Raw genomic sequence first — 20,490 nt, forward strand, 5'->3', positions numbered from 1 at the left:
CTTGTCAGTGCTGCAGCCTGGTGGCACAAGGACTCCTCCACCTGCAGTGGGCTGGCAGCTCTGCAACCACGTGCCAGCACACCCCCCCAAAAAGGGATTTGGCTTCTTACAGAGACAATTTGTGACAGATGTACCTTAATCTTATGAAAAGATGAGTGAAATATTAAAAAAACTATTTCAGAAACAGCATTTCAAACTAAGCCATTTTACGAAAATAATAAATGGCCAGATTGATCTCAGCCTCGGTCTGTATTTCAGGTTACAAACAGATTTTTATAGTCTGCAAGACATAAACATATTTACAAGATTCAGTTAAGTTAAAAAGGTAAGGGTCAGAATTTATTTAAAACAAGGTTGCTATCATAACATCTTAAAATATTTTGCATGACTAGTAGTAAATAAAGTTGTATGTTTGCTTCATGATCTAACATAGTCTAACAGTAGAAACATGCATTAACAAGCAAGGCACAAGTTACATACCCTTTAAATTTTCAGTTATTTTAATGTAAGTTAGCAAAATATAATATTGCCATTTTAGAAGTGTAAAAGACGAAAAGGTAACTTCATAGTGGGATTGGTGGAGGACAGAGTCACTCTAATGGAATGTCTCCCATAGGCAGCACATTTTCTATGAAAGTTTAATCACTGGTTGCTGGAAGAGGATGAGGGTGTGGTTTGCTGAGAACCACAGTGACTGCCAGCCCACAGCCACGGAGTGATGAGGGAATTTCATCCCTGATCCTCAGTGCAAACAGCACAGGGTCACCCACAGTGTCTGCACAGGAAGCAGGGGGATTTCCTGACAAGTGTTAAAAGACACATCCTCTTCATGGCAAGCCTAAAATTAACTAGTAACACATTATTGTCTGAGGACAATAATTTTGACTTTTTAAAACCATCCAAAGCCAGGAAGCTATGTCCACTGCTCAGGGTAACTCCTGATGAGTAACTGCATTAAGGCAACTCAAAGCCTCCCATGCCAGAAGGGAAGAGAAGGTTCTCAGTAATGATCCAGAATTGAATACCACCTTATTTATGCTAAGGCAGGAATTCCAGCAAAAGTCCATGCTAAATGTCACACAGCAAGAGCACAATACTCTAAGCAGCACTATGACTTAATAGTAAAAAATCTGAGCTACCAGAAAAATACCTGCAAACAGCAGTTGTGCAAAAGGGAAGGAGAAACTGTATTTTGTTAACAAATAAAAATGTATTTTGCTAATGAGTTTGTGTTTTGGATCTGCACAACTGATGGCACATCAAACACGGTACAGAGTGGTGCTGGGAATCCCATCCCCGCCCCTTTTTTTTTTTTCCATGTTCCCTCCAGTCAGGCAGAGCAGCCACCTGTACATTTAAGTAAGTGGACAGTGGGCAGCACACAAGCCTTTATCCTTCCGTGCTGAAGATTCCATGAGCTGGACTCCCTTCTTCGCTGTGTTCTTATCCCAAAGATCTGGAGTCTGCAGGATCTTCATGACCAGTTCCTCAAAGGCATGTTGCACTCCATCCTGTGTCTTGGCACTGGTCTCTGGAGGAAGGGGGAAAAAATTATTTTCTCTTATTTGCAGGGAGTATATTCCACTTAGTAAAGAATTTATTTTGGGAGCAGAGAGAAGATGGGAGTTTTTAAATGAGTGAACCTCCTCTTCATTCTCTCTTAAAGGTTAAAAAAACACTTAACTCATCCCAGTCTGAAGAATCACATTTTTCCACTTAGAAAGAAATCCATGGTTCCCTATTTTCTCCATAATGGAGAAAAAGAAATTATTCTCAGGTTTTGACAGTAAATCTAGAAGATAATTATTCCATAACAAAGCTGAGAAATAAAGAATACAGAGGGAATTGCATGTTGTCCCTTATGTACTTCGGTTTCTCCTAGAAATCTTTCCAAGAAACTTTCGCTTTAGAAACTCAGTGTGTTCCCCACCTTTGTATCTTCACATTGTACATTTTATTGTTGCTGTAAGAACATTGTCTTTTATGCAACAGAAACCTGGAAATGAAAGATCAGCCAGGGTTCTTGCAGACCCTGGAATTCCAGTAAGAAATTCAGTCTTCAGGGCTCTAAATTAAAATATCCTGCTAGTTTCAAGAGAATATAAAATTCATGCCTGTACAGTATACACAATAAATCTGTTTCAGAGAAAAGTGCTTCCAGTTGTAGTCAGTGCAGAAGCTGAAACCTACATCCTGAATATGAATTACAGCAAAAGGAACCCACATTAATTAGGTATTAAAAAAAAAAAAAGGTAGCAACCCATCAACCTGAAATACAATTGTACATTCATGCTTGGCAATACCAAAATAAAGATTTGAATACAGAAGTTTTAGCCCCAGAGGTGCATACCTATAAAAAGCAGTGAGTGTTTTCTAGCAAGCTGGAGCCCTTCTTTTCTCTCTACTTCACGGTCAGGCTGCAGAGACAAATGAAGGATAAGCTACATTTGCCACTTTAAAAAAGTACCCAGAAAAGCAGCAGTGCAGAAATGAGGTTTTGCTGAAAGGAAAAAAATGTGTAAAAATGTAAGAAATGTGTCATCAACTGGATTTTCCCACTCTATAGCTCACTGCCAGGCTGGCTGTCAGGGGGTTAAACTGAACAGCAGCAACATCTAAGCACAGAATCACAGAATGTCCTGAGCTGGAAGGGACCCACCAGGATCAGCAAAGTCCAGCACAACCCCAAGAACCACAGCCTGTGCCAAATCAGCAGGAAATAAATGTGTTGCTGTGCTCTCAATCAACCAGAAGATCCACACCAGAAAGGCCTATGAAAGGTTCTGAAACTGGGCACACTGGGAAGGGGCAGAGCAGAACCCAGCCCAGGAGAGCCACACTGAAAGCAAGAGCAAAGCACCTCACTATGGAACAGGCACCTAAACGTGCCAGAACAGCCCAGGAACAACAAGCAGCACCTCACAGCCACAGGGATGCACACTCTACATCCACCCAGAGCTGAGCTCCTCTTCCCCACCACTGTCAGTCTGCTCAGAAAGCAAGCAGCAGCCGTGCTGCAGTTAGGTTCAGTGTCAGACAGGTTTTGGGCAGAGTCTTGAACCATCTTAAAGGAATATCATCAACTGCATCTCTCTAGGAAAGCTTCTATTAAAATCTTTAACAATATCTGCTTCTAAACTGATAGAAGTGGAGCCTTCCCAGCTCAGCAGCTGAGTAAATTACCTCCTGGCACAAGAGCTGTGTTACAGCACTTACCTCACATTTACACACTGGGATGAATAAATAATTCAGGGAAGAATGCAAAAGGATGCATTCCCAAACTGACCTTATCGGTTTTATTGCCAACCAACATTTTCACAGTGCTGCTGTTGGTGGTGTACATTTCCAGCTCACTCAGCCAGCTTCCTAGTCCTGTGAAAGTGTCTTTTCTTGTAACATCATACACTGAGAACAGAGGAAAAGGAGCTTAACAGCTGTAGAGTCTTGGACAGCGTTTCCTTCATTGTGGCAGAACTTAGTCCACGCTTCCTAACTACTGCCTGGAAAAAATAAAAGGTACTAGGGAGCTACAGAAACAGGCACCAACCATACACTGCTCCCAGAGCTGGAACACACTGGGCTGTGCTCACCCAAATCACTCCAGGATTACAGAACACAAGAACCTCTGCGAGTTAAAATCAGATTTACCAACAGAAACATTCTACCTGTTGGTAGTGCTGAGTTGGGCCACACAGAGTATTTTTAAAAGTGTTTTAAAATGTATTTTGTCACCTAATTTTCTGTATAAGTACATGCACACATTGCTGCTAAAAGCATGGACTGAGTTAAAAGCTACTTTTGGGTGCTGGTAACTTAATAACTGCATTTATATGAATCACTAAGGTTTAAAAATCATAGAAAGAATATTTTGTACAGCAAAGTTAAGGTTAGCCTTCTCAAACCCTGAAAGGAAGAATCCCTTTGTTTTCCAATTGCTGTTGTCACACAGAAAGGGCCTAGCCAGGCTCTGTGTACAAACTTCAGTCTTACTATAATCACAATAATCACATCAATAGTTTCTGGGAACAAAAGAAGTAAAAACATCACGAGGAAAAGAACACAACACAACCCATGATTAGCCTTATTACCAGAAAACCACCCAAGTAATAACTACAAAGCTTATAATTCATCCACTCAACAGCTTGCAGCATGACATCTCTTTTTAATTTAAAATATTTTGAAGCAGTGTATTTCCTGCCAGTGGTTTTGTACATTCAGTGTTTGAGCTAATAAGCAGTAATGTTATAAAAACCATAATTATTCCTCTGATTATTTTCAATAACCTCCTTTTGCATTGATATGCACATTTAGGAGGAATAAAGACCAGAATTTCTGTAATCACGCTTGTCTTCCATTTATTTCATACCTAAAACTACTCCTTGAGCTCCTCGGTAGAAACTGGGAGTCAGTGTTCTGAAACGTTCCTGTCCTGCTGTATCCTACAGAGAGAGGGGGGAAAAACCCCAAACATACAACATCAAATACATTTAAAACAAAAAAAAAAAAGATATTTTAAACTAAACAAGATGAGCAAATTTAAAAATTTTCTGAGCAGTAAGGCTACATGAAACATTAAGATGCAAGAATGAGGAAAGCAGTCAGAAAACAACAGCAGAAAATGGTTAAGCATGGAGAGGACTTGAGTGAAAGTAAAAAGGATAAACAGACACTTGTAACAGAAAAGTAAAAAGGACTTTACAGAAATACATCAAAGGCAAGCAGCCACACAGATGGGTTTAAAACCAGCTGAACTGAATGAGATGGGGAATAACTGATTTTCCAGTGACAGACTCTGCAGGAAGGGAGAGGTTCCAAACATCTCCCTCTGCTCCTTTACCACTTTACCACAGTTAGAAAAGTTAGAAAGAACTACTGCAAGACTACAAACCTAAGTAGGCAAGAAATTTAAGATCAGTAGTTTTATTCAATTATTACTGCAGTATGTCTATCTTAAACTCATGAATAAGTAAGAATAAGCAAGGTACTAAGTACAATATGAAATTCAAAAAGACCCTCAAAACAAACTATAAGGAGGCAACAAATCACACAATTATTTTTTTTGGAAAAAAATTTATTTCCTTTTTTGTACATCTCACAGTTGACAGACTAACAGTTATATTGTAATTTATTTATTCTTTGTTTAAAAAAAAAGAAACTAGAACTGGGAATATACTTACCTAATTCAGTTCATTGTTACTAGGGATTGTATTTTAGTCCCAATTACTTAATTAGTAAGGGCATTTTCTTTCTCAAATACCTATGACCATACACATAAAATCTCTCCTTACTAAGGTTCTTTCATTCTGCTTAGAAGAATTAAATGTTTGTTTTATATTACAAATAATCCTGATCACACAGCTGCAATCTGATTTCAGTCTGCAGAGGCTGAAAATACAGCATCAGGAAGTTCAGGACAAATACTTGAGTTTGTCAGTAAGTCTAAATCAACCTTTAAATAGTTCAAGAACAGGTTTGTGGGATTTTTTTGCATGATTTTAACCAAAATAAAGCATCACACAGAGCTCCTATCCATCCCCTACGGGCAATCACCCGGCTCATTACCCAGAGCATCACCTTTCTCTGCTTTTATCCATTTCTGTGCTCCTGGCTCACACAGGCAGGGCATGCTCACTTCTCCCACATGCTGACATCTCCAAAGCTCAACACTTCCCAGAGCCTGAGAAAGCGCAGCAAAGATCACTCGGAGCCTCTCCTGGAACTGAAGGAAGTCTCAAACCTGGACAGAAGGAGCTTTTAGAAGTGTTTTTGTTTGCCTGCAACTACTGCTGTACCAGCTTTGCAGCCGAAGTATACAATCAAAACATGCGGCAGACTTTACAAAGAGAGAGGAGGAGCCGGAAAAGAGAGGGAAGAAACCACAACAAGGAGCTCTTGAAGACTGCACATCTCTCAAAACCCAACATACCCCCATCGGTCTGCAACAAGACCTACCCATATGGCCAGCTGCACTGCACGGCCCTCCACCACCATTTTCTTCACCTTAAAATCAATACCTAAGACGGAAGAAGGGGAGGCTCGTCAGAAGGAACTGTCGAACGCCTGCCCTGGCGGCCGCCTCCCGCCTCCTCGCACGGCTCCGGGGCCCAGCGAGGCCGGGCTGAGGCCGGGCTGAGGCCGGGCTCACTCCGGGCTCACCGACGGTGGGTGTCAGGCGCGGCTCGAACGCGCCGTCCGTGAAGCGCCGCAGGAGGCTGTGGGGAGAGAAGGCGGGCTCAGCCCGGGGCTGCGGCCCCCAGCCCCGCCCGGCCCGGCCAGCACCTGGACTTCCCCACGGCGCTGTCTCCGACCAGCAGCAGCTTCAGCGTGAGGCCCGCGGGCTCCATCCCGCCCCGCCGGGGCCGCGCTCCCGGAGCAGCGCCCGCTCCTCTCGGCGCTCCGGCCCCGGCAGCTGACGCGGCCCCGCCTCTGAGGCGGCCCCGGGGCCGGGCGGGGCGGGAGCGGCCCGGGCTGGAGCCGCAGCGCCGAGGGGCTCCCGGCTGGCGGCGGAGGCCCGGCCATGGCCGATTATCAGATCTCGGTGGAGGAGCTGAACGATCTCCTGTCTAATGAGAGCGGCTGCTACAGCCTGCCCAGCGCGCACAGCAACGAGGTGGTGCCGCGCATCCACGTGGGGAACGCGTGAGTGCGCCGGAGCGGGGCCCGGACGGGGGCTCGGAGCGGGCCGGGCCGGGCCGGGGCCGGGTTCCGGAGGGCAGAGGGGCCGGGCCGGGCTGGGAGCGGTGTCCGGAGGGCAGAGGGGGCCGGGGGCGGTATCCTGAGGGCAGAGGGGCCGGGCCGGGCCGGGGGCGGGTTCCGGAGGGCAGAGGGGGCTGGAGCAGTGTCCTGAGGGCAGAGAGGCCGGGCCGGGCCGTGAGGGGCAGGGCGGTCACCGAGCAGCTCCCGGTGCTTCCAGCCAGGCTGCAGGACGGGATCTGCTGGATCTCAGCGGGCCCTGTGGGATTTATTTTTTGCATCACGTCATGGTTTCAGTTATCTGTTACTGTCCTGTCCTGCTGATTCTCCTTCCCCTTTTTAGTCCATCTCTGTACATTTCTTCCCTGCGATATTGGTGATTCTTTTTGTTGACTGACGTTTTTTATATTTTATACGTGTGGTATACTGGATCCCTATTCTTGTTTTAGGTTTGTACCTCCTAAAGAAGTACAGGTCAAGATCATAGGTTGTCACTAACTTCTGAGCCAAACCAAATGATATTTGTTACTGCCAGTGGATGCAGGACATGCACATCCAGAGATGGGACTAAAATCATTCTCTCCGTAGCCAGATGGTGTCTGACAGCCACCATCTCCTTCATATTTGTAGCAGTTACCTGGAAAAAAGGAAGTCATAGCTTGCAAGTTGATTTACACAGTAAATAACTTAAAAATAACTTTGAAGGTAGTTAGCTACTACAGAGTTGTTTCCATTGTTCGGTAATTTATTTTAATTATAGGGTATGGACTTTAATATGTTCAAATTCAAGGGTGTCTAAGAACAGATAATGCATGTATAAGTTGCGCAGTGGAAAGTCTCTGTCTAGTGGAAATCTTGACCATTGAGAAGGACTTTTTATGTAGTAAGTGATAAAAAACATGTGTAGTGCAGGTTTTAGCATAAGAACAGTTCTGCTGCTAGTTGGACAAACAGAAAACATGCAGTTGTATTGTCACTGTTTTTAAAAGAATGCTGAAAAATTCTGGAGGGCAGCTAGAAGTAAGAAATAACTTTGTGGCTGAAAAAAATCATTTCACAATTGGAGCAGATAATCTTAATTTGTCAAGACTTAAGAGGCAATAATATCTTTGAAGCATCCACAGAGAGTTAAGGTAATGCTGAGGTCTAGTTGAATAGATGGATTTCCATTAAGATTTGGTCACTGCATGGTGAACTTCAATATTCTCAAACTGGAAATAATATTAATTCCTAAGAAGATTTTTCAATCAAGGGGAGTTGTGGTACATACTGCATTGTAAGTAGTGTTTGCTGTATTAGTCATTCTGAAACAATACAAATCTTGAACATAATTTCAAGCTTCATGTCCTGCTTTTGTACATTTGTTGTGTGCAATATAGGGTCACGTTTTGGATGACAAGCAACAGAGGTTTTATTACAACAAAAATTCACAGAGCAGCCAGAGTAGGGGGATTGGAATGCCAATACATGATGTAAAAGGAATAGAATTTGAACAGGAGCTCACAGGAAAAAATTCAAACCTCTGAGTGAGATTCAGAAACTTCTGTTGGTTACCTCTAGGATATTTTGCACAGGGATGCTGCTGTCTCTCCTTAAGAGTAATTCATCTTTAGACAAAAATGACAACATAGAGACATTGAGGCTGATGAGATTAAATTGGGTCATAGTGTAGAGTAACAGTTTATCCATCAAGTGACTTCAAGTTGCAGGCAGAGCCAAAGTCATCAATCTTTCAGGCAATACATGAAAATCAAAATTAGTGAAAATGCAGAGATAAAATGATAAAATACTTGGAAAATGAGGGGTTTCTATATTACCATAAGCAATTCTAACCTCATAAAAAGATTCAAAAAGATTTGTGAAGTAAAAATGTAATATCCCTAAAACAAGAATTGTATAGGTGATAGACTAGCACAATTATATATTTTTCAAACAATAGCAAAATAACAATTTGGCATGCACTGCAAGTGCACATCATTTTGTGTTTCTGTATAAATGGAGATGTATTTCAGTGTAACATCTTCATCTGGCCAGAAGGGTTGGACAGAATTCATTTTTATCAGGGTTACAGGTGACATAAAGATAGGGACAAGAGGGAGAAGTCAGTGGAGGGTGGGAGGCTTTTTATCCAGAGCACCCATTCTTGTTAAAACCAGTGTTTTGCCTGAAAATGAGTAGGTTTAGATTTCTGAACTGATGACTTAGGGAATTTGTAGGGCTTTTCCCAGATGCTTGGAAACCTGTAACAATTCTGACCATATCTCCAGAACTGTATTTGGTAAAAATGTTCTGGTTTTGAATACCCAATCTTACTTTTTCTGTATGCTTTAATGTATGTGGGTAACCCATGAAGCAATTCTTTGTTCTTAATGTGCTGGAATTGCAGATGTGTTGTAAGGAGTACGAAGGGCACTCTCAAAATTCATGTTAACTTCAGTGATTGTAAAGGGAACTGTTGGTAAGGAAACAATTTTGCATGGGCAGGACAGTGCAAATTAAAATGTGTTCATAGGCTGGCATTTTTTGCCATTAAAAGTTTGGTTTATTTGCTTATAATTCCATGTGCCAATAGTTCATAGCCTCCTGTATCCTTAATTGCTGATGAATGGTTCTCCAAAACCTGGGTTTTGTGGCTGGTAAAATAATACATCTCTGTTCAGAAGAAACACTTCTTACTGGTGTTACTCACAGGACAAGAAACTCTAAATCTTCCATATTGAGAATGGACAAGATTCTGGAGTTTTTCTCTGGCTTTTCAGGAACCAGGTGAAGCTGATGTTAGCATCTCTGCTATTTGAAGGAGCTAGCATTTCAACATCCAACATGATGCAGCTGGAATGAAATGTTAAGGATGAGAGAGATCCAAGGACTGTTTGGAAAAGGAGAAACAAATGGCATACAAATTCTCTCTTTTTCACCTCTAGCTGTGTAAGAAAATTGTCTGTAAAATCTGCAAAAATCATTCACTGAGAATGAGTTTGCCTCCAGGGAAGCTAGTCTGTTGCCAGATTCAGCCATGATTTCAGGATGGGAGTTCCTGTTGATGCCGGACAGCCAGATATATGCTGATCTATATAATATTAATTAAACCATATTCTCACCCTACTAAGCATAGGAACTCACTGCTGAATTAACACTTTCTGGTTTGGCCTTGCTCTGTAGGATTTTTGTGTTGAAAGCAGAATTCTCCAGACACTGAAACTTCTCCCCTGGCACAGCTGATGTCCTGCCAGATGGAAAATCTGTCAGCATTTGTTTGGGTAATGAAGTCTTACAAATATTTGGTTCATTGCCATAGTTGCTTGGCACAGACAGCAGAAAATGTACAAGCTTCAGTCATGCATAAGTCTTCATCTGCTTACACTAGAATTTAAGGGGTGTGGAGTCATCAGGAAGAAAGGAATTCTCAAGATATTCATGGCCTTGAATTACATCAAAATTGTGAGTGAATGGACTCAGTGATTCATATAGATGTAAACTGACTAATTTGGGTGTTTATTTTAAGTTTTTAGATTAAGTGTCCAGCCAAAAGCCCTGGATGCATTCCACCTCACAGAAACTTGTCCAAAATGGTACTGCACAAATGCTTATCTGGACTTCAGCTTAATATTAAGAGTTCTTGTATTTGCAATTTATGAGTTGAGCTGTAGGGAGATTTTTGAAAAATATTTCTGTTCCCATATCCATTTAGACACATACTGAAAGCTGTTTTTAAAAACAATCTGTCTAGGCTACCTCTTTTCACAAAATGTGTAGGAACTGAGTTAACCTTCAGCCAAAGCTTTCTGTCACATTCTGCAAATGTTGACCAGTGGGGCTTCAATTTACTAGGAGACCACGCAGTGTGATAAAACATGCAGGTTTTATTTCTTCCCAGGAAATTGACAGAAGTATTGCAACTGCCATATGGAAATAATCAGACTCAGAATGAAAAGTAGTGGATTTATGGCAAAAAGGAGTCAATGATCTCCTGATTATTACTTAAGGGTTGGCTCCTCTCACTATAGATTGCGTTCTAGGGCACGAGCAGAGATTTGTGCATGGTCAGCTGTGTTACTAAGCAGATGGGTTGTTTGCCATAGTGCATCCTGGAGCTTTTATCAAAGCTTATGGCATTATTACTGGATCTAATTAATTATCATCATCAAGCTTGAAAGGCATGATTGGTAGCATCCAGCTCAATTGTTCATTAATAGGGTAGGTCACTCTTTTAGCCACCTAAAGATGGAAACTCCTGGTTTTGCTACAATTATTGGTAAAACTGAAGGGCTATAGGACTACACCTCTTAGTGACCCTCAGATGAGTCTTCTGAAGATGCAGTAACATTTATCAGTTACTTTCTTCCTGTGACCTGATAAGAAGTCAATGCTGTTTCACAGTGCTTAAAATTGCCCCCCAAAATGTCAGTTTGGCTGGACTGCCTGCTGAAGTAGCAAGTGCTGCTTATCAAGTTCTGCAACACTGGTACCTGACAGCAGAGGCTTTTTATAACTGTTTTTATGTGGATAATGGTTAATTTTAGAAGTTAATGTGTTATTGTCTCCAGTTATTTTCCTACTTTGGTCAGAATTTTATGTTCAGAAAGTTACTGTTTTATCCCCTTGGAGGATCTAAGAGATGCAGATTCACTTTCATGTGTGCTTTCCTCAGTCATCAGCCAAGAAAGCAGCATTCTCACAAATAGTGACCATGGCTCTGAATATTTGTGTGAATTTATAACCTGTAGCTAATTCACTTCTGGGCACAGTATATTTGGCATCTATTAACAGAAAAATCAAAGGGTTTGGTTATCAATACCTAAATACTGAAATGATTCACCAAATTCTAATCGTTTTCTTGACACTTTCTGTCATGCAGGTTCATAGCCAAGAACATTATGAGGCTGCAGCGTCTGGGGATAACCCATGTTCTGAATGCAGCAGAGGGGAAATCATTCATGCATGTGAACACTAATGCAGAGTTCTATGAAGGCACAGGCATCAGATACCATGGCATTAAAGCTAACGATACACAGGAATTTAACCTCAGTCGCTATTTTGAGGAGGCAGCTGATTTTATTGAGAAAGCCCTTTCCCAGAAGGATGGTAAGGCAAACTGAAATACCTTTCTACCGTGTTTTCTGTGCACTGCATATGTTTCTTAGCAATTTTCTGTTTAAAATGGTTCTTTGCTCATATTGTAAACAGAACAACCGAGTGAAAAATTCAGATAAAGGCCCTGAATCAATGATACAATACACATAAGACAAAAGATACACAGTAAAACAGCTCAGTCTTGTGTTTATACACGGAGGGATCCAGTACATGGCAGAGGGAAGTCTGTCACTGTAGGAGTGACTTTGAAATGGGAAACAGCTGCTGCATCTTATTATAGTTTCTTTCTGGGAGGAGATGTTTTTATTTTTCCTTAGAAATGTTAAATCACATCCAAAATATTTTTTAAAAAATAAGTTAAGGGTCTAAAAGTTGTTTAAGGGCATTAGAAATAACAGTTTAAAGGCAGAAGTGATACAAGTAATACAGATACTGAAGAGTAATCATATAGCCTGTTACATGGGTTTTTTTCTAAATGTGCAGTAAGACTAGAGACTGTCACCCTACAGTTTTTATTACATTAAGTCCTTACATTATTTTATGTGTTGATTGCCTCTTTTATTTCCTAGGATTGCAGGAAAGTTGAAGGTCATATTTGCAATGTTGTTTATTGCCACATTTCTCTGTAGTGTGTTTCCTCAGAGCAGAAGTCCTAGGACACAGTGCAGTGGGACAGATGGTGTTTGTGTTGTCTAACTATTTCAACATTCCACTTATTTCTACACATGCTTAATTTCTTTCTTGCTTCGTGACTGAGCATTGAATGGGAGGAATGAGAATTCCCACAACTGAAAAAGTTGTTTCTCTGAAATAGGCAAAGGGGTACTGGAGCTGTGATGTGGGCTTTGACAGATGGAAATAAATTCTACATCCAGTTTGGTGCAGTATGAAAAATTCTAAAAATTAAATACACCTCTTGCAGTTAGCATTGTGAGTCACTGAAACAGGCTGCAAGAGGAGAGAAGGGTTTGCTGTGCCATGACTGTACCTGCTCACTTTAATCTCAATAGTTTCAGGGTCAGTAAATTCAAAGTCAGTCTGAATTTGCAGCACTTCCATTTGCTGATTCTTTCAGTCTTAGTAGTTGTCTACCACACCCACCCCTGTTTTTTTAGTGTGGTAAACAAAGAGGAGCTTTGGAGCTGGGTGATGTTGGAGCCAGTTTTAAGATTAACTGGTTACTGCAAATTGTTTGTTTTGTGTTGAAGTGTAGAGTAAGGATAGTGAAGAGGAACATAATAGTATTCTCCTTCAATTTCATTTTAGTGTTGCAATGCATGAAGTTCTGGAGGGCAGGTCTGGTATCCTGCAGGTCTGGAAGGCAGCCCCTCAGACACTGCCTTTCACAGAGAAAGGCTAGAAACCATTTTGCTTCTGACCATTTGCTGAAGAGTCAACTCTCTTCCATGTATATAATCAAGAATCTAAATTTTGCTAACTTACAGGCTCTCAAGAAATGTTGACAATTAATTGTTTTAGCTCTTTTACCATGCTAGTGATTTGCCTTGAGCTAAGAAGCTTTTGCTGTTTAAGGCAAATGTGGTAACAGGATTTCTGTTGGTGTGATTCAAAGCAAGTTGTGGTTATGATAAGAGTATGTGGGTATGGTTCAGCTGTTTCCTTGTCTCAAAAAACAATTTACTCTGGAGAGCAGACTGGGGCTACATGTCCCACTGCATTTGGGAAGGAGAAAATTCCTGTGTCTGGTAAAACAGATCAAAGAGGAAGAAGGTGAGAAACAGTAAAATCAGGATAGATTTCTCCAAGGGGGCAGTGGCCTGCTTTTTTATTTCTGGATACCTCGCTGTAGGATTTACCCATGTGGTGGCTTAACCTTGGCTGGATACCAAGTGCCCACCAAGCCATGCCAGCACATCCCCTCCTCAGCTGGACAGGGGAGAAAAGTAAAACAAAAGGCTCCAGAGTCAAGATAAGGACAGGGAGATAACCCAGCAATTACCATCACAGGCAAAAGAGACTGAGCTTGGGGAAGTTAATTTCACTTAATACCAATCAAATTAGAGTAGGGGAATGAGTAACAAAACCAAACCTCAAAAGACCTTCCCTCTACCCCTCCTTCTTTTCAATTTCAGCTTAATTCCCTATTTTCTCTACCTCCTCATGCCAAGCAGCACAAGGGGACAGGCACAAGGCCAGTGGCAGCTCCTGGTGAGGTCCGGTGGGGACAGGAGCAGGGACAAGTACCTCTGGGAGAGGGAGCAGGGCCTGTGCTCCAGCTGGAGCAGGGGGAGGTGAAGGCAGGTCCTGAAGGAGTCCTGGCCTCCTGGAAGTTCCCATAGTGGGGCTCTTTATCTTTAGCCCAGTGTGGCATGTTGACAGTGGCTGGGGAGAGCTCTGTTCTCGGGTTCTGTTCTGTGGTGGTTCCCTTTGGGACAGGTGGGTCCCCCAGGGCTCAGAGCTTTCTCTGAGTCTGCTCTTGTGTCCAGAGATCCAAGCCCCAGTGCCTAGGCCTCACCCCCAGTTATTGGAGTAGCAAAAACACTCGCTCGCGGTGAGAGACTTCTCCAGGGTCAAGCTGTTCAAGTATAAGCGATTTATTATAAGAGTAAAAGGAGGGGAGACCCGTGTCCGCCACCAGCCTTGGCGTCCACGTGGTCCGGGGGAGGGGAGAGAGACCAGGTAGAGCAGGGATGGTGAGGTTGGAAGGGAGAGGGAGGGAGTAAGAGAGCAACAGAGGGAAAGAGCAGGGAAGGCGAGAGGGGTAGGAGCAGGGAGAAGGGGCTGAGAGTTAAGAGGGGGAAGAGGGGAGAGGGGTAAAGGGAGGAGGGAAGAGAGAAGAGTAAAGAGGTAAGAGGTAAGAGTAAAAAGTAAAGAGAAAGAGAGCGAAGTTCTTGTTACAATCCAATATATCTTTTTCTATCGTGAATATTCTAATTACCAGAAACCAATCACCATGAGACACACCCACTAAAGAATTTACATACAACCTATGGGCTTCCCTATATTAACATACAGTGTTGCATTTTATACTCTACAGAGCTTTACAAGTTCTTTCCTTGCTTCTTTACTTTCGGACTCTTCTTATCAGCAGAAGGACATTGTTTTATCAATAGGGATTCTCCTCTAGCTGGCTAGGCTATTGTTCTTTGGTTAACCAGTACTCAGTATCCTATAACTCAAAGCAGGCTTTCATTTCTACTTTGATTCTAGCCTTCATATTTTCACAATCTAGTGCCAAACAATCACATTCATAAGGTTTCCCTGTTTCACCTTCCCCAACACCCAGTGGTTTCCACAACTCCATCATGGCCCTAGTGGAGAGGAGCTCCAGCCTTACCTGCAGCCTGTGAACCAGGGCTTGGGGTGCTCAAGGCCCAGAGGTGCTACCACTATCACTGTTGGCTTTGGCAAATCCTTGGATCCAGCTGGCTCTGGCCCTTTTGGACACAGGGGAAGCCTCTGGCATCTTCTCACAAAAGGCACCCCTGTGCCCCCCACCACTACCAAAATGTTGCCATGCAAACGCAATACACCCACCTAACATGTAGAATGAGTTCCCTAATCAATCAGCTGGAAGAATTTTATTGGTGCTGACAAACAGCTTGGTTAGCAATTTCTGCCTCTTGTCTCTGCAGAGTAGGCAGCTTCATCTACCTGAGTGTTAATGTGGCTTCATAAACAGCCAGAGAAATGGCCAGGTGTGATGCAGCATGGAGTTAGTGCAGCAGTTGGCAGCAATGCAGCTGAAAGGCTGGATATCTTTGAGGAGATGCAGTACATGGCAAACAGCATATTTGTTTTCCATGTATTTTAAACTTCATTTATTTGTGCTCTTTGGTACTGGTCATCTTCAGGGGCAAAGCTTGTCAAAACCACCAAAGGCAGGAAAAGTACAGTAAATAGACATAGTTTGACTCTTGTGATATAGTAGCAAATATGTTTCAGTGCAATTGTTTGACTTGCAACCCATTGTTTTTTAAATTTTGCATTACCCTTGGTCACAGCCTGTGCAGCTCCTAACAGAGCGAACAGCGCCTTTCTTCCAACTCCAGCGTGTCTCCTGTAGCATTTGGAACTCACACTTCTCGAGCTGTGAAAGGACTAATACTAATACAGTTCCTATCCTAGTTATTTCATACTGCTTTTCAGCTGTGTATTCCACCCTGTGTCCCTGCAGGACAGGTGTTGGTGCACTGCCGGGAGGGCTACAGCCGCTCACCCACGCTGGTCATCGCGTACCTGATGCTGCGGCAGCGCATGGACGTGCGGAGCGCGCTCTGCGCCGTGCGGCAGAAGCGAGAGATCGGCCCCAATGATGGCTTCCTGAGGCAGCTCTGCCAGCTCAACGAGCGGCTCCTGAAGGAGGGCAAGCTCAAGCCCTAGGACACAGCACTGCAGTGTTGCTTTTTAAGTTTCTCAGACCTTTAGAGGATGCTTTAGAGACCCAAATTGCAACCACCAGGCTAAAGCGAAACAGAATTCCTGCTTGTCTAGTGAACGTATCCTTCTTGAACTCTGTGACTGTCTGTCAAGATGGTACAAAATTGTGTCACTGTTTGGAGCTGTTGCCATAAAGAGATGTTTTTAGAGTGATAACTCCAGTGATAACAGCTGTCTTCACACATATTTCAGAGCCCCTGCAGACTCCATAGCATACGTGGTTTGCATTGACATTGAATGTGATTCATTTAAGCTTTGTCTTTAATCCCACCAGAGCACCAGTTCCCAAAAGCCCCAACACATCTCTTCACTCACTCTTAGCAGGAGCACTGTAATTTCTAAAGCTTCTTTTTCATGCACACAGGTGCCTAAAGTTTGAATGTAGGAGCTTCAAGGAATGGGAAGCATATATACAATTGCACAGATGCATTCACTTGGAAAATGAAGTGCATGCAGCATTTCATGTGGATTTATGCAATACACAGTGTGATAGTAAAGCCATTCAGAGCCCATGCTTCATGCACACTGTGTTTCCAAGAATAGTTTTTTATCTCTTGCTGTTACAATGGACGTTAAATGGTCTATTATTAAATGCTCTTTTATTTTTATTTTGAAAGCATACTAGAAAAAAATGCCAAGCGCAAATGCTGAGGGAAGAACTTGAACAAGGAAGAAATATTAGTCTTTAGAAGTGCTTGTGGTGGATGTATAATTAAGTCCTAAGTATACTAAATATAATGGCTTTCAAAGCTTGTATGGAATTACAGTGTCTTTATCTCTTCTTTACTATCACTGTTCAGTAACACAAAGTGGAATGACCACACAAGCAGATTCCTTCCAGCAGAGGTGTGCTTACAAAGCAGTTTGCAGAAGAACACTCTTGACTTCTTGGATTGCTTGCATGATATCATTAACTAGAAATGAGCATTGTAATGTACCACACTGTGTAGGAAATATTTACACTATATTCAAATAAATGATGTCTTGATGCTGTTTACTACAGATGAAATGAGTCATTGCAGTGTTGGGAGAGGGAGCTTTGTTTGCACTGTGCCTGACTTGGTGTTTAAATGTGTACCTGTGAGTTACAGCACTGTGTTAATGCAAATAATCTCCCACTGCAAAATGGGTTGGTTAAACCATCAGAAACCAGAGTGACTGTTCCATTCTCACCTATGCTTTGATGTAGTTCCAGGATGAAACACAGTGTTTTAAACATAAACACTGTATTGGTAACACATGTGATCCCAGATGTAGTTTTGTCTACTCAGTTTAGTAATCAGGAATCACAAAGGACACGCATGCATTGTTGTACTCCTGTTGTTGGGGTTCTGTGGTTTGGAGATGTGGGAGTGGAGGCTCTGTACAGCAAGGTAACATTCTTGGAGTTAAACTCCAGAGGTGAGTTTAACTTGAGCTTGAGCTCCAGTCTTACTGTTTTTCCTTCCACAGGATGGAACTGCCACATCAAGGAGCCTTTTCTCTGTTGTGTGCTTCAGGTGATGGTTGAGGAACATTCTACATGGTATCCCTGTCACATCTCCAGAGTCACTCAGTATCCAGTGCTTGCTTTGAATCAGGATGGTTCAGTAGTAATAAGCTGTAGTCAATTCCAGTAATTACATACCTGTCTGCTTTCTCCCACTGATCCATTTAATGAGGGGTAGATTAATTGCTTCTTCAAAATTCCTAGTTACTAATTTAATGTTATGTGAAATAGGAGTAGTGGCTTTAGAAATAGGAATATTGGCCTTACCTTTTCTACAGTGCTGACATTTCATACTGCAATCTAATTTATAAACTACCCTTTAAAAATTTTTATTTTAAACATAGATTTTTTTTTTTGTCTTGTCTCACACCATGTACTCAACACCTATTTGCACTATAAGGAAGAAAAGGGAAATTCATGTGGATGCACTTTATCTTTCACCTGTTACTTGGAAGTCAAAATTCCAGTCCATGAAAGAGCTAAGAAACCATTAGACCTTTGTTACTCTTGAGTAGATTGTAAGAAAGCTGGAATTTGTCATATTGGAACCAGAAAGGTTTATTAAAATTGAGTCTGTTTACTTTATGGTGATGTTTCTGTATTTGTAAGCATCAAGAAATACTGAAAATCAAAACAGAGGGGAATGTGATCTTACATTGAAGATATTTTTTTGCTTCATGGGACACTGGTGACTCTTATGGTAACTGGCCCATTTGTCTTGGTAGAACAAAACTGATTTTGCAAATGTTTTGTAATATGAGGGTGGAGAGGCAGAAGTAAGACAACATAAATTTGTTTTAAAAGTGAGACAGTATATCATATTTAAAATTACTGATAGGCAACTCAGCAATGAAACCATTTCTGCTTTTAGAGCAGACTAAAAATAGTTAAAATGTCAGATCACTGCTCCATTAATAGATCATACCCTTCCTCTCAGTCTTGCTCCAACTACAGCCATGTTGCAAGTTCCTCTGCACATTTTATCTGGCCAGGAAGATCTTGTATGCCTCTAATCCACAATTATATTCTCTGTATTTCTAAATTTCTCTTCCTGATTGTAGAAGGAAAGATTGTATAAAACATGGGGATGAGAGCTTCCTTTCCATGTAATATGAAATTGAGAATGTATTGGAAGAAATAGAACTTCTTATTCCTCTGAAATTGCTGAGCACCTGCACTTTGCTGTGAGATCTTCCTTAAAAGAATGCTAATTTAGGGAGATACATTTTAAAAGAACTGTTTGTTGCAAACAGCAACACTCTACTTCTGAAGCTGAAACTTCCTGGCCACAGCTGAAATAGTGTAATCAGGAATTACATTAATATGTTTATATTAATATGAATTGCAGTGTGGTAGATTTTGTGTGGGTAGCGTGTGGAGAAGCGATATGCATCTCTCATGGAACAAAGATGCCAAGTCTAGCCCAATGAAAGAAAATGCAACAGCTTAGGTTTTTTTGTACTTAAGAGTTAGTGAAGTTAGAGAGGATGGGAAAAGATGAAAAACTACTCATATTTTACAACAAGGAAGAAAGATGAAAGTCCAGATGGACAAAATGATGATCCATGTAAAATTCACCCACTCACACTGAACTAAATTTTTCTTAGCTGATGAATAAGTATAGAAAAGAAGTCTGTAACTAAAAATTAAGATAGAAAGCAAAAATAAGATTTTGTAGTTCTTTCTTCATCCTTTGGTCGTGCAGTGAGACTACAGCATAGATAGGGGTTGTACCTGGCATGGAGCTCTGCACCACAGATACTGCCAGAAAGACTTCATGAGAGAATGGTGCTCTGCTGAAAAGTGAACGTTGCATGAAGTTATTTCAAACTTGAAATTAATGGCATCTGAATGCAGAACTAGCAGCCACAAAACATTGTATTGTAATTCCATTTTTGGGTGTTAAGCCTGTATTAAAATTGGACATCCTTTTCTAATTATGATTGGTGATGTGAGAATTCATCTTCTTAAATGGCCTTGGAGGTGAAAGGCACCATGTATAATAATAATGAATGTTTCTGAGTTGAAAAATTTGTGTCAAATACATCTTCCTCCTCCTCAGCAAAGAACAGCAGAAAGAATATTAGCAATGTTTATTTTCATCATTTAGATATTTCATTGAGCTGCCTTCTGTTGTCCAGAACTAATCAAATCTCTGATGTCAGAAGCAGAAGCAGGACTTTTTACCTTCTTTTATTTTTTATATTAGCTCTGCTAGTTTACTATGATGTTTTTAGCACAGAGAGACTATCTAGTGGTGTCTTTCTTAGTTTAGCACAGAAGTTTTTTTTCTAAAATTACTTTCTGGGCTTCAGCAATGAGTACAACTAGAAATAGAACAAACCTGAGAGGTGTCTCTTAAGGATTTGCTGGTGAGAATTAGTGTCCCATTAATGTTTTCTGCAAATAAATCCTGGAAATTATCAAGTGTTGGTTGTGTTTTTTAATTTTAGTTCCTGTATGCCGGTGTTGCTGGCTGGCTGACCCACCAGATGGAGCTGTAGGCTTGTTATTCCTCCCTGGAGAGACATCTCAGAATCCCTGAACTGTGCTGTGGTGTGGATCCAGTGTATTCTCACTGAAAAAGACAAGCCACCAGAATGATTTAGCAGTCTCTGGTAGGAGAATAAGAATCCATTTATTTTGGCTTCTTGCAGGAGATCACATCACAGCATTCAGCCTGTTGTATTCACTCGGTAGTATGTGACATTGCAAAATTCTTCTGAGACAGCTGAAAGATGATTGGGAAAGGCTGCATCATGGAAAATAAACAAAGAAAGAAACAAACAAACAGCTGTTTAAGAAGCAAAATT

General features: G+C 41.6%; 2 protein-coding genes across 4 annotated transcripts; one reads left to right on the forward strand and one right to left on the reverse strand.

Moving 5' to 3' along the window:
* Positions 1 to 230: 230 nt before the first annotated feature.
* Positions 231 to 6,423, reverse strand: LOC111945714 (ras-related protein Rab-18-B-like). 2 transcript variants are annotated; one of them, XM_086864004.1, is made up of 7 exons: positions 6,280 to 6,423; positions 6,157 to 6,212; positions 5,953 to 6,014; positions 4,367 to 4,439; positions 3,287 to 3,405; positions 2,351 to 2,417; positions 231 to 1,531 (listed from the first exon to the last, which is right to left on the reverse strand). In XM_086864004.1, the coding sequence occupies exons 1-7, from the start codon at positions 6,342 to 6,344 to the stop codon at positions 1,356 to 1,358; spliced, it is 618 nt and encodes a 205-aa protein (XP_086720130.1). In that variant the 5' UTR covers positions 6,345 to 6,423; the 3' UTR covers positions 231 to 1,355. The 2 variants fall into 2 exon arrangements, with proteins under 2 accessions (XP_086720130.1, XP_086720131.1); XM_086864005.1 differs by having other exon boundaries at positions 6,286 to 6,422.
* Positions 6,424 to 6,438: 15 nt separating this feature from the next.
* DUSP3 (dual specificity phosphatase 3) lies at positions 6,439 to 20,100 on the forward strand. 2 transcript variants are annotated; one of them, XM_086864006.1, is made up of 3 exons: positions 6,439 to 6,639; positions 11,552 to 11,778; positions 15,926 to 20,100. In XM_086864006.1, the coding sequence occupies exons 1-3, from the start codon at positions 6,518 to 6,520 to the stop codon at positions 16,129 to 16,131; spliced, it is 555 nt and encodes a 184-aa protein (XP_086720132.1). In that variant the 5' UTR covers positions 6,439 to 6,517; the 3' UTR covers positions 16,132 to 20,100. The 2 variants fall into 2 exon arrangements, with proteins under 2 accessions (XP_086720132.1, XP_086720134.1); XM_086864008.1 differs by having other exon boundaries at positions 6,445 to 6,610.
* Positions 20,101 to 20,490: the final 390 nt, after the last annotated feature.

The sequence above is a fragment of the Cyanistes caeruleus genome, chromosome 27, assembly GCF_971803275.1.
Source record: "Cyanistes caeruleus chromosome 27, bCyaCae1.hap1.1, whole genome shotgun sequence".
Classification (NCBI taxonomy): Eukaryota; Metazoa; Chordata; class Aves; order Passeriformes; family Paridae; genus Cyanistes; species Cyanistes caeruleus.

Bases quoted from the DNA above. Each gene is read 5' to 3' on its own strand.
- LOC111945714 (XM_086864004.1), bottom strand. From the start codon at position 6,344: ATGGAGCCCGCGGGCCTCACGCTGAAGCTGCTGCTGGTCGGAGACAGC. The intron at 6,213-6,279 runs GTGCTGGCCGGG...CTCTCCCCACAG, and splicing joins AGCGCCGTGGGGAAGTCCAG to CCTCCTGCGGCGCTTCACGG. The intron at 3,406-4,366 runs GTATGAAATAAA...CTCTGTTCTCAG, and splicing joins AGCTCAAGGAGTAGTTTTAG to TGTATGATGTTACAAGAAAA.
- DUSP3 (XM_086864006.1), top strand. From the start codon at position 6,518: ATGGCCGATTATCAGATCTCGGTGGAGGAGCTGAACGATCTCCTGTCT. The intron at 6,640-11,551 runs GTGAGTGCGCCG...TCTGTCATGCAG, and splicing joins CGCATCCACGTGGGGAACGC to GTTCATAGCCAAGAACATTA. The intron at 11,779-15,925 runs GTAAGGCAAACT...GTGTCCCTGCAG, and splicing joins AGCCCTTTCCCAGAAGGATG to GACAGGTGTTGGTGCACTGC.